Consider the following 13151-nt stretch of genomic DNA (forward strand, 5'->3'; position numbering starts at 1 on the left):
AGAGGAAAGAGGCAAACAGCATCTCCCTGTCCCTCCTACCAGTTTGCTTGGCTCATCTTATGACACCATCATATAGCTTTGGAGGTTCTACAACTCTGGTTTCTGCAGAAAACTCCAAATTCCTGCCTTTATAGGTTACCTCGTGAGGCCAAAAGGTATAGGCTCTAGGATCAGGCGACAAGGAGGCCCATCTCCTCCTCCTGGCCAGCTCCTCAATCCTGACACAGGATATGGAAGGCAGAAGCTACTTAAACTGTTTTCCATCTGACACCTGACTGACCATTAAGAGGGATGCCTCTGAGTCAGAAGATCTCAGCTGAGCCACACCAGATTCCTGACCCACAGAAATGGTAAGCAAAGAAATGCTTTTTTAAATTTTTTTTTTTAAGGTGTAGATGAACACAGTACCTTTATTTTTATGTGGTGCTGAGGATTAAACCCAATGCCTCACACATGCTAGGCAAGTGCTCTACCACTGAGCTACAGCCCCAGCCCCAAGAGATGCTTGTTTTAAGCCACTAAATTTTGGCATAATTTTTAATGCAAAAATAAACAGCCACTATACCACTTTGTGGAAAGACATGTTAAAAGAAAAATTTTAGACAAAATAAATTTAGTAGTTTATTCCAGCAAAGATTCATGAATCCAGTCGTGCTTAGAAGCAAGAGAGATTCCAGGTGCTCCCCTGTAGCATCATGGGCAGTGAGCTTTTATGAGTCCGAAAGACAAGAAAACATTTGAATAGTTCAGAGTGGAAAGGCCCTAATCCAGGGGAGCTGGTGGTGTCATTCTCCTGTTCCACTTGTGAAGGAATGTGAAGTGCTCTCTCACCCCTGTTACTACTTTGTAAAAATAGACATAAATAACAAAATTAGGTCACTCCACTCTTTAATATAAATTAACACTTAATCACTATTACTGGCTTTTTTTTGGGGGTGGTGGTGGTAGGTGCTGGGGATTGAACTCAGGGGCCTCGCACATGCTAGGCAAGTGCTCTATGACTGAGCTAAGGCCTCGCCCCAAGTTTTTCCTAGATGTCAGACTCTTGACCAGGTGGGTACCAATCAGTAGTCAGGGTTGCATTTCCAATACTCATAGGCAGCTTCTCCTTTCTTTTGGGGTCTTTTATTAACCAACCTAGTTTGATTCCCAAACATTTGACTTTAGATGTTCCCTCTCAGGGACTGGGAAGGCCAGCTCTAGATTTTCTGTCTGCTCTGAAGAATGCTCTGCCTCTGTCTTCTGCCACTAAGTAGGGTGGTGATGACTTGATGAAAACCTCCATGATTTATAAATTACTTCAGCCCATCAAGCATTTGCTGACTTACTGGTACTTAACATCTGTTGGTCTCAGTACTTAACTATGCCTCAAAGGATCAATGCCTTGGGCTCTCTAGTCAAACCTTTTAACAAAAATTAGACTTTGACAAATCCTAGGGCACTTCTGGACATTTATATAAAACAACTGTTTTGGTTTCTTTTGAGCTTTATGATACTTTTGCATTTTAAAAGATGTTTTAAAAATTCAACTCTGATCTTCTCAAAAGTTTCATTACAAAGGATGCCTGCATGTGATACATATTTACAGTTTCCTTCCTAGAAACAAATTTTTTTTTGGTGGTACTAGGGATTGAACCCAGAGGTGCTCTACCTCTGAGCTATATCTCCAGCCACATCTTTTATATTGTGACAGGGTCTTACTGAATTGCTGAGGCTGGCCTTGACCTTGTCATCTTGCCTTAGCCTCCTGAATTACTGGGATTACAGATGTATGCCACCATGTCTGGCCAAAACTAAATTTTCATAGCATGGCCCTTCAGTCTCTTAAGGCTGACTCTGTCCCATGCTGGTAGAATCCCATAGTTTCTTTTGAAACATCCTAGGCACCTCGAAGGAATGATCCATACATAGGAAAACAGAAACCTGCATAAGCATTCTTGTGCCTGAGCTTGGCCAAGTTGGGAATGGAAAAAATAAGGTGGTTCTTTTCTTCCTTGTGTTGGTCAGCTTTGTATTGCTGTGACCAGAATACCTGATAAGAACAACTTACAGAAGGAAAAATTTGTTTTGCTTCAAGGTGTTAGAGGTTCCTGCCATTAATACAGGAACTTTTGGGGGCACTTCATATCCAAACCATAATCTAATACGCCTCTAAAGAACAACTCATTCCCAGTGATAAAATCACTCCAGAGAACTGAAGATCAACTCTCCACAAATCCTGAGCCACTAGTTCTCTAGAGTTTTTTTTTTTTTTTTTTTTTTTTTTTTAATAGTTCCTGCGTTATTTTCCTGTTGTGAAACTCAGCTGTTAGAACTGGAGGGATGACTGGCTTTCAGTCAGACTCTGAGAGCAGTGACTGGGCTCACCACAGGCTTGTGCTCCCCTGGCCCACAAGGGACATAGATAGCTGGAGTGTGGGTTCCAGTCTACACTGGGATTAGATGTGATCTGGTAAAAATTGGCTTTAAACTATTGATACCCAGCATTATTTCAAATGCAGTAGAGGTTACTTTTCTCTAAGACCTCATTCTTTCTATGTGGCTCACTATGTGGACCTCACTGTGTAGCTGTGGGCATCTGAGTAGACCCTGAGGATCCGCAGGAAAGGCAGTTCTGTCACTTGGTGAACATCATGCTTAATATAAAGAAGTCTACAGTGTCACCAGGTAGTATGATCTTACAATACACCCATTGGTGTTATGCAATATATGACTGTACTTGCTAGGGCCTCCCTGGAAAGTCAAGGCTGGTATCATGGATCTGTCGGTGTTTTTCATTACAGGCCTAGGTAAATTATATTAAAAGGTATTCAAGCTTAAGAAATGTTTTTTTGTAAACAATGCTGGGTTGTATGATCAAATGTACACAAACTAAAATTTGCGATGGTGTTTTCTTAGTTTACGCTGCCCCCCACCCCCACTAAATCATTGTTTAAATTGTAGGTTCAATAGAATGCAGATACTTCTATAAAAATACATTTTATTTACAAAGATGGGCCATTCTGTGTAAGGACAGACGGCTTATTTTGGGGGATCATCTTATTACTTGCAGCACTAAAGGCAGGTAAATAAAATCAAACACTAGTTCCCCTGCCCAGAGCCAGTGAATCATGAAAAACAAACATGGGCCATATGAGACAACAAGCCAGTCACCCTTTACTTCCCTGTCCACTGTGAGCCTCTTGGAAAGGGCTTCTGTCACCCCTCAGCTACTCAAAAACCAGAGTTGAAAATGATTCTAAAGTTCAAAGGGAATGTTCTTGCCTGGACTAGAAGATCCTGGTCACAGCTTCAGCTCATTTCCCTCCAGCGCCATCTCTTCATTCCTGAAGCCAGAGGATTCCAGACACACTGAAAGGCCTTTCCTGCCCTTCCTCAGATGGCCAGTGCTGGGAGCCATGATGAAGGACTGTAGGATCCCAGGAGTGAAATGACTCTTATGTCCCATTCAGAACTTCTGTAAGAATTTGAGGACAAGATCCCGTAGTCGAACCCTCAGCATCTCGTCATTGTCACAAATGATATGGGTTGAATCTTCTTCAATTTGAATGAGTGTCTCAGCTTCCTGGAGCAGAACAATATGGCCCTTGGCTGTGTCTTCCACCTTAATATCACTGAAGCCATGCTGTACAGGGAGAAAGAAAAGGAGAGGAGGGTGGAACTCTGAAAAGTAAGGGCTGACTGAAAAGGAAGATATTTTGAAACTGCAGGATCTAAAAATGACCTTTCCTAGGCCTGACTAAACTCTAGGAAGAGGCATTTTGATATTCCTCAGTACAACTCTTTTGATTAACAGGGCTGACCACAGCAACAGAATCCTACCATAGTTTCATATACTTTATAAGAGGCCCTGACATGCAAAATCTCATGAAAACATGACAATTTCCACAACCCATTTTGTCATCCCTGTTAAACCCATTCAGGTTTTTGTAAGTGACTTGAGCACATCCAGGGCCCCGTGTTCAGGAGTCTGGGATGCCAGGTGATTCTGGGCCTCTGCACCTGCGTGCTCCCCCCCCACCCCCCCCAAAGAGGCCACATCGTAAGTTTCAGCTGTTGTGAGCTCCCAGAAAATGCTCTTCATCACAGCATGTACCAGTGACCTTGGGATTTGGCAAATCCCTTTCATGGGGGAAGGAGATAGGCAGCAGGACAATCATCTTTCCAGCTGTCTCTAATGCTAAGTATGGAGTTTTCTTACAAATCAGGTATAAATTAGAAAAAGAAGTGAAGAGCACTACTAGGGGGAGACTATTTTGTGCACTGAGCTCTGGCATGGGTTTGGACAGGTACTGAGATTTCTCTTGCAATTACGAGGTAAGGCAGACAGGCCCAAGGGAACACTCAGCAGGGACCCACAGTTGGTCTGTGGATAAGCCAGGCAGGGAAAGCAAGTCATTCCCAAATGTTTCAAAAAGAAGTCAAACTTCAGGCCCATGACCAGGGACCAGGAGCCCTGTAATGTAATGTGGAAGGTGGAGCCAATATGATCACTTAAGCACATGTAAGAGGGTTGAGGAGAGCTGGTTCAGAACACTGAAAGCTGAAACCTACTCAAGAGGAAGCCTTTATTTTTTAAGGCTAGAAAAGTTGGCAATTGAGATACTTAGTTTGAACTAAAGATGATTATTAATAGTTTAGCAGGGGACTTGTCTTTCTAGGAGTCACCAGAGTTAACCACAGTTCTCATAAGAGGCGTGCAACAGCACAATCTTGAAGCAATCCCTCCCCTTCCTCGTAAGCACTCTAGCAATCACTGTTGGCATTAGAATTTATAAAGTCCTGAGGCTGAAGCTAAAATTAGAGAACTTTCAGGTTATAAGAAATCTCTTTTTTGGGAGAAGCAGCCACGGGGGCCCAGTGGGTAGAGATGGCTGCTGAGAGAGAAAGACAGGATAAGTGTGCTCCCAGATGACTGACCCTATCTGCTGGACCCATTTTCCAATTCCCAGGGACCTAGCATCATTGATCCCCTCCTCTGACACACCAAATCCTCCCAATTGAATAGAGACCTAGATCTGCTTAGACAGCCAGTGGCCTTTCTGTGGAAAAGTGTGGCTCCAGCACGGATAGACCCTTGTGTATCCTAGCCTTCCCTAGCCTGCCTCACCTGTTTTTGAAGATGGGCTGTTTCTCAGTCTTCCTGATTTACAGCAAGTGGGTATGGAGAGGCATTTTGCTAGCTACCTAGCAGTAGTGGATGGAAGGACAGGATTGGTGGTGAGAAACAGTTCAGGGCTACCTGGAGAAGGAAGGCATTCTCTTGGCTCAACTCTGTAAATCTTTTGCTGATTCTGTCCCGACTGACCTTGGACCAGAGAGACATTAGAGGACAACAGCTTTTGGACAGTGGGATCTCAGTGAAAATGGCAACACATGTTCCTTGGAGCTAGGGAATGACCATGAGCAACAGACAGCAGGCCCACACTCAGTCTGGTGTTTGCTCACCTTCTCTAGGGTCTGCACGAACTGCTCCACAGGGATGGAGCCGCTCAGCAGAGGCTTCAGCACTTGGCAGTCCGGAATGTCCTCACTCACCCGCTGCTTTCTCTTTTTTCCACTGGTGGGCTGGGTGGGTCTGGGAGGTGGCTAGGGCAAGGAAAAAAGCACAGAGCTCACTGAGCACTTCCTCTTAAGACATCTGTTTTGTTGTGTCCTGCAGAAGCCTCTCCTCTGATGTAGAGGTAGTGGGGGCTCTCGGACCTGCAGTTACCAGTGGTGTGAAAACGCACCCAAGTCCAGGCTATCAGCTGGGCTCCAGTTGAGCCAGTGCAAAACCATCTACATGGATCAACATCTTAGGTGCCTTTTAACAAAATTCTCTTTAAATTTCCCATCAATTCAATTTAATAGTGGTTAAGGACACTGGCTGGAGGGGCTGATGTAGCTTTGTCATCTTCTAGCTGAAGAAACTTTTGTTCAAGAATCTAACAGTAAGGGCCGCCGCCGCCGCCTCCCGCGGAGCACCATAGAGCAGACTCTTCACCGCGCGAGTGAGCTGCCGAGTTAAATGAAACAGCTGATAAGATGAGTGACAATTTAAAATCTAAGTGATCCAAGAACACACACTGAGCCATGATCGGCTGAATTCAAGCTCCCGTTCACCTGCTTCCCGCAGACAAACAGCTGTGTCTCAGCATTAATCCATCCGGCTGAAACATCTGGTCAGCCCTTCTCATCCTACGGAGGTAAATGCCTACCGAGCCTTCATAAGTAGTGGCCACAGGTTTGAAACGGGGCTTGGGAGAGACAGTAAGGACCCACCCGTTGCATTGGTCGCCCGGCAAAGGGAAACGAACTGTCGCCATTTGCAAGAGACACCACTATGGCAGAGAACTGACGTCATCAGACTGCGGCGGAGGAGATAACTTCATTGAAACCTGCGGCTACAGGTGTGTAATCCCCTAGCCTTCCCTCTCCACACATCGGGGAAACCTTAAGGGCCCCGCCCAGCTCTCCTGTAAGGGCCCCGCCCAGCTCTCCCGTGAGTGCTACAGCCAGCCCAAGGGAATCAGAGGTGGTGCGGGACCCGTGGCGCGGGACTACCGCTCCCACCAGGGCTGACTGCTGAGGTCTCTTGCACCAGCTACGGGGGAGTGGCTACCGGAGGGCAAGTAAAATTCGCTGAGGATTCTCAGCCCCAAGCTCTACAAACTTAGGGTCTGAGGGAATGGCAAACTGGAAGAGTGTGCCCAGTCGTTCATGAAAACAGGGCTCCCGGGAGCAGCAGACCTGGCGTGTAGCCAGTATTGTGGTGAGAGGGGCCTGGCTAGAGGAAAAGTGGGAAGTGACTAGACACAAGAGGAGGCCCTAGACACTCAGGATTGGAGACTCGCCCAGTCTGGGAGGAGCTGCTGCACAGTGATTGGTTCCTGCGTATTGACAGGAGAAACTTGACCTGGTGGGCACAGCGCCACCTACTGGAAGAGAAGTTAATCAAACTCTAAGACTGCATTTACTAGTTTTTTTTCTTTTTTTCTTTTCTCTTGATTTGGGTTTTTCTTTCATTTTCATTTTTCTTTCTTGTTGTTTTTTTAAATTTTTTTTTAATTTTTTTCTTCTAATTTTAATTTTTAAATTATTATTATTTTTTTAAATTTTTTTTCTTTTTTTAGTTCTTATTTCTTTCTTCTTTTGTCTTTTCATTTTTCTTATCCCCCCTTCCTTGAATTCTACCTGCCTACTCTCATTCTCTTTAGTGACTTCTTCCCTTCCCTTCTAATACCTTTCCTCCCAAGCATCAAATTAATTTATAGGAGTAAACAGTAACTCAGCAGTCACACAGAACAAGAAGTAACATGAGCAGCTTCAAAAAGCAAGGAAGAAAAGGAGTACAAACAATGCAGGACAGCCTAAATATTCAGGAGGACCTAGAGTCATCAGAAAAATGGTCATATAAAGAACTCAAGGAACACCTTAGACAGATGGAATGGAACCTTAAAGAGGATACAAGACAGCAAATTCAAGCAGCGAAAGAACACACTGAGAATGAATTACATAAACAGATAAAAGAAGAAGTTAAGCATCTTTATCAGGAGATAGAGATTATAAAAATAATCAAACAATAATTCTAGAAATGAAGGAAACGATAAACCAAATTAAAAACTCAATTGAGAGTATCACTAACAGAGAGCAAGTAGAAGCCAGAACGTCAGATAATGAAGACAAAATATATCATCTTGAAAAGAGTCTATCCAACTCAGAAAGGCTGGTAAAAAATCACGAGAAAAACATCCAAGAGTTATGAGATAACATAAAAAAACCAAACTTACGAGTCATCGGGATAGAAGAAGGTACAGAGATTCAAACCAAGGGAATGAGTAACCTGCTGAATGAAATAATTACAGAAAACTTTCCAGAAATAAAAAAGGAAACAGATATACAAATTGAAGATGCATACAGGACACCGAGCACACAAAATCACAGTAGACCAACGCCAAGACACATTGTTATGAAGATATCCAATATACAGAACAAAGAGAAAATATTAAAAGCTACAAGAGAAAGGAGACAGATTACATTCAGGGGTAAACCAATAAGGTTAACAACGGATTTTTCATCACAGACACTGAAAGCAAGAAGGTCATGGAACAATGTATTTCAAACACTGAAAGACAATGGATGCCAACCAAGAATTCTGTATCCAGCAAAATTAAGCTTCAGGTATGACAACGAAATAAAAATCTTTCATGATAAACAAAAGTTAAAAGAATTTGCAGCCAGAAAACCAGCATTGCAAAGCATTTTGAGCAAAACACTACACGAGGAAGAAATGAAAAACAATAACCAAAACCATCAGTGGGAAGTGCCTCAGTAAAGACAGAGGGCGAGGGGAAAGATAATCATGGAGAAACTAAATTTTTTTAAAAAAGGATAAACAATCCAACATGGATGGAAGTTCAAACCATATATCAATAGTAACTCTGAATGTTAATGGCTTAAAGTCTTCAATAAAGCGACATAGGCTGGTATCATGGATTAAAAAAACAAATCCAACAATATGCTGCCTCCAGGAGACACATCTGATTGGAAAAGACATATAAAGGCTGAAGGTGAAAGGATGGGAAAAAATATACCACGCACACGGTCCTCGTAAGCAAGCAGGGGTGGCCATCCCTATATCGAATAAAATCGACTTCAAGACTAAGTTAATCAAAAGGGATAAAGAAGGTCATTATATACTGTTAAAAGGAACCATTCACCAACAAGACATAACAATTATCAATATTTATGCACCAAATAATGGTGCTGCGACATTCATAAAACAAATACTCCTCAAGTTCAAGAATCAAATAGACCACAACACAATAATTATGGGTGACTTCAACACACCTCTCTCAACATTGGACAGATCCTCCAAACAAAAGTTGAATAAAGAAACTATAGAACTCAATATCACAATCAATAACCTAGTCTTAACTGACATATATAGAATATATCAACCATCATCAAATGGATATACTTTTTTCTCAGCAGCACATGGATCCTTCTCAAAAATAGACCACATATTATGCCATAGGGCAACTCTCAGTAAATATAAAGGGGTGGAGATAATACCATGCATTTTATCTGATCATAATGGAATGAAACTGGAAATCAATGATAAAAGAAGGAAGGAAAAATCCTACATCACATGGAAAATGAACAATATGTTACTGAATGATCAATGGGTTACAGAAGACATAAAGGAGGAAATAAAAAAATTCTTAGAGATAAATGAAAATACAGACACAACATATCGGAATCTATGGGACACAATGAAAGCAGTTTTAAGAGGGAAATTCATCGCCTGGTGGTCATTCCTCAAAAAAAGAAAAAACCAACAAATAAATGAGCTCACACTTCATCTCAAAGCCCTGGAAAAGGAAGAGCAAAACAACAGCAAATGTAGCAGAAGGCAAGAAATAATTAAAATCAGAGCGGAAATCAATGAAATTGAAACAAAAGAAACTATTGAAAAAATTAACAAAACTAAAAGTTGGTTCTTCGAAAAAATAAATAAGATCGACAGACCTTTAGCCATGCTAACGAAGAGAAGAAGAGAGAGAACTCAAATTACTAACATACGGGATGAAAAAGGCAATATCACAACAGATGCTACAGAAATACAGAAGACAATTAGAAATTATTTTGAAAACCTATATTCCAATAAAATAGAAGATAGTGAAGACATCGATAAATTTCTTAAGTCATATGATTTGCCCAGACTGAGTCAGGAGGATACTCACAATTTAAACAGACCAATATCAATGGATGAAATTGAAGAAGCCATCAAAAGACTACCAGCCAAGAAAAGCCCAGGACCGGATGGGTATACAGTGGAGTTTTACAAAACCTTTAAAGAAGAATTAATACCAATACTTTTCAAGTTATTTCAGGAAATAGAAAAAGAGGGAGCTCTTCCAAATTCATTCTATGAGGCCAACATCACCCTGATTCCGAAACCAGACAAAGACACTTCAAAGAAAGAAAACTACAGACCAATATCTCTAATGAACCTAGGTGCAAAAATCCTCAATAAAATTCTGGTGAATCGAATACAAAAACACATCAAAAAAATTGTGCACCATGATCAAGTAGGATTCATCCCTGGGATGCAAGGATGGTTCAACATACGGAAATCAATAAATGTTACTCACCACATCAATAGACTTAAAGATAAGAACCATATGATCATCTCGATAGATGCAGAGAAAGCATTCGACAAAGTACAGCATCCGTTTATGTTCAAAACATTAGAAAAACTAGGGATAACAGGAACTTACCTTGACATTGTAAAAGCTATCTATGCTAAGCCTCAGGCTAGCATCATTCTGAATGGACAAAAGTTAAAGGCATTCCCTCTAAAATCCGGAACAAGACAGGGATGCCCTCTATCTCCACTTCTATTCAATATAGTTCTCGAAACACTGGCCAGAGCAATTAGACAGACGAAAGAAATTAAAGGCATAAAAATTGGAAAAGAAGAACTTAAATTATCATTATTTGCAGATGACATGATTCTATACCTAGAAGACCCAAAAGGGTCTACAAAGAAACTACTAGAACTAATAAATGAATTCAGCAAAGTGGCAGGATATAAAATCAACACGCATAAATCAAAGGCATTTCTGTATATCAGTGACAAAACTTCTGAAACGGAAATGAGGAAAAACACTCCATTCACAATATCCTCAAAAAAAATAAAATACTTGGGAATCAACCTAACAAAAGAGGTGAAAGATTTATACAATGAAAACTACAGAACCCTAAAGAGAGAAGTAGAAGAATATCTTAGAAGATGGAAAAATATACCCTGTTCATGGATAGGCAGAACTAACATCATCAAAATGGCGATATTACCAAAAGTTCTCTATAGGTTTAATGCAATGCCAATCAAAATCCCAACGGTATTTCTTGTAGAAATAGATAAAGCAATCATGAAATTCATATGACCCATATTCAAAAGACCCAGAATAGCAAAAGCAATTCTAAGCAGGAAGTGTGAATCAGGCGGTATAGCGATACCAGATTTCAAACTATATTACAGAGCAATAGTGACAAAAACAGCATGGTACTGGTACCAAAACAGGCGGGTGGACCAATGGTATAGAATAGAGGACACAGAGACTAATCCACAAAGTCACAACTATCTTATATTTGATAAAGGGGCTAAAAGCATGCAATGGAGGAAGGATAGCATCTTCAACAAATGGTGTTGGGAAAACTGGAAATCCATATGCAACAAAATGAAACTGAATCCCTTTCTCTCGCCATGCACAAAAGTTAACTCAAAATGGATCAAGGACCTTGATATCAAATCAGAGACTCTGCGTCTGATAGAAGAAAAAGTTGGCTCCGATCTACATATTGTGGGGTTGGGCTCCAAATTCCTTAATAGGACACCCATAGCACAAGAGTTAATAACAAGAATCAACAAATGGGACTTAATTAAACTTAAAAGTTTTTTTTCTCAGCAAGAGAATCAATAAGAGAGGTAAATAGGGAGCCTACATCCTGGGAACAAATTTTTACTCCTCACACTTCAGATAGAGCCCTAATATCCAGAGTATACAAAGAACTCAAAAAATTAGGCAATAAGATAACAAATAACCCAATCAACAAATGGGCCAAGGACCTGAACAGACACTTCTCAGAGGAGGACATACAATCAATCAACAAGTACATGAAAAAATGCTCACCATCTCTAGCAGTCAGAGAAATGCAAATCAAAACCACCCTAAGATACCATCTCACTCCAGTAAGATTGGCAGCCACTATGAAGTCAAACAACAACAAGTGCTGGCGAGGATGTGGGGAAAAGGGTACACTTGTACATTGCTGGTGGGACTGCAAATTGGTGCGGCCAATTTGGAAAGCAGTTTGGAGATTCCTGGGAATGCTGGGAATGGAACCACCATTTGACCCTGCTATTGCCCTTCTCGGACTATTCCCTGAAGACCTTAAAAGAGCATGCTACAGGGATACTGCCACATCGATGTTCATAGCAGCACAATTCACAATTGCTAGACTGTGGAACCAACCCAGATGCCCCTCAATAGATGAATGGATAAAAAAAATGTGGCATCTATACACAATGGAATACTATGCAGCAATAAAAAATGACAAAATCATAGAATTTGCAGGGAAATGGACGGCACTAGAGCAGATTATGCTTAGTGAAGCTAGCCAATCCCTAAAAAACAAATACCAAATGTCTTCTTTGATATAATGAGAGCAAATATGAACAGAGCAGGGAGGAAGAGTAGGAAGAAAAGAGTAACATTAATCAGTGACATGAGATGGGAGGGAAAGGGAGAGAAGAGGAAAATTGCATGGAAATGAAGGGAGACCCTCATAGCTATACAAAATTACATATAAGAGGTTGTGAGGGGAATGGGAAAATAAATAAGGAGAGAAATGAATTACAGTAGATGGGGTAGGGAGAGAAGAGGGGAGGGGAGGGGAGGGGAGGGGGGATAGTAGGGGATAGGAAAGGTAGCAGAATACAACAATTACTAATAGGGCATTATGTAAAATTGTGGATGTGTAACCGACGTGATTCTGCAATCTGCATTTGGGGTAAAATTGGGGGTTCATAACCCACTTCAATCTAATGTATGAAATATGATATGTCAAGAGCTTTGTAATGTTGTGAACAACCAATTAAAAAAAAAAGAATCTAACAGTCAGATAAACTGCCTATAAAATGAGAATTTTAAGGGGATTTTGGGGGTATGAATAAGGAGAATGTATGTTAAGGACACAGCTCAGTGGCCAACATTTTAAGTGGCAAGCAGGAGCCCATGATATAGGGGCACAAAAGTAAGAGTTCGAAGTCTGAAAGGAATTCTAAAGAGACAAGTGCCACCAACCTGTGCCAGGCCTCAGGCCTTCACAGTCTGAGGGGTGTGCTTGCATTTCCAGACCTTGGAGGGAGCGCCTGTACCTGCTACTTCTCAGGTCTCCCTTCGGCACCCACTTGGCCATGCAGAGGGGAGGTGCTCAACCAACACTCCTCCAGGGAATGCACAGAAGTTTGGGAGTGATGCTGATGGCTTCCAGAGCTGTGCCTGCCACTTAGGACAATGTGTGGCCTCATCTTCAGTAAAATAAGTAGAAAGGAACCCTTTGGGGCTGGGGTTGTGGCTCAGCGGTAGAGCACTCGCCTC

At 41.6% G+C, this 13151-nt stretch overlaps 1 protein-coding gene across 2 annotated transcripts in view; it reads right to left on the reverse strand.

The window, feature by feature from the left end:
- Positions 1-2240: 2240 nt before the first annotated feature.
- INTS9 (integrator complex subunit 9) overlaps positions 2241-13151 on the reverse strand; it is a 97934-nt gene continuing 87023 nt past the window's right edge. For both annotated transcript variants that reach the window (XM_081269238.1, XM_081269237.1), the window contains 2 exons: positions 5449-5589; positions 2241-3625 (listed from right to left, as the gene is read on the reverse strand). In XM_081269238.1, coding sequence (XP_081125364.1) covers positions 3449-3625; positions 5449-5589 — 318 coding nt within the window. In that variant the 3' untranslated portion in view covers positions 2241-3448. The remainder of the gene's footprint in view (positions 3626-5448; positions 5590-13151) is intronic.

This window comes from Spermophilus citellus (assembly GCF_964194105.1).
Source record: "Spermophilus citellus genome assembly, chromosome: 16".
Lineage (NCBI taxonomy): Eukaryota > Metazoa > Chordata > Mammalia > Rodentia > Sciuridae > Spermophilus > Spermophilus citellus.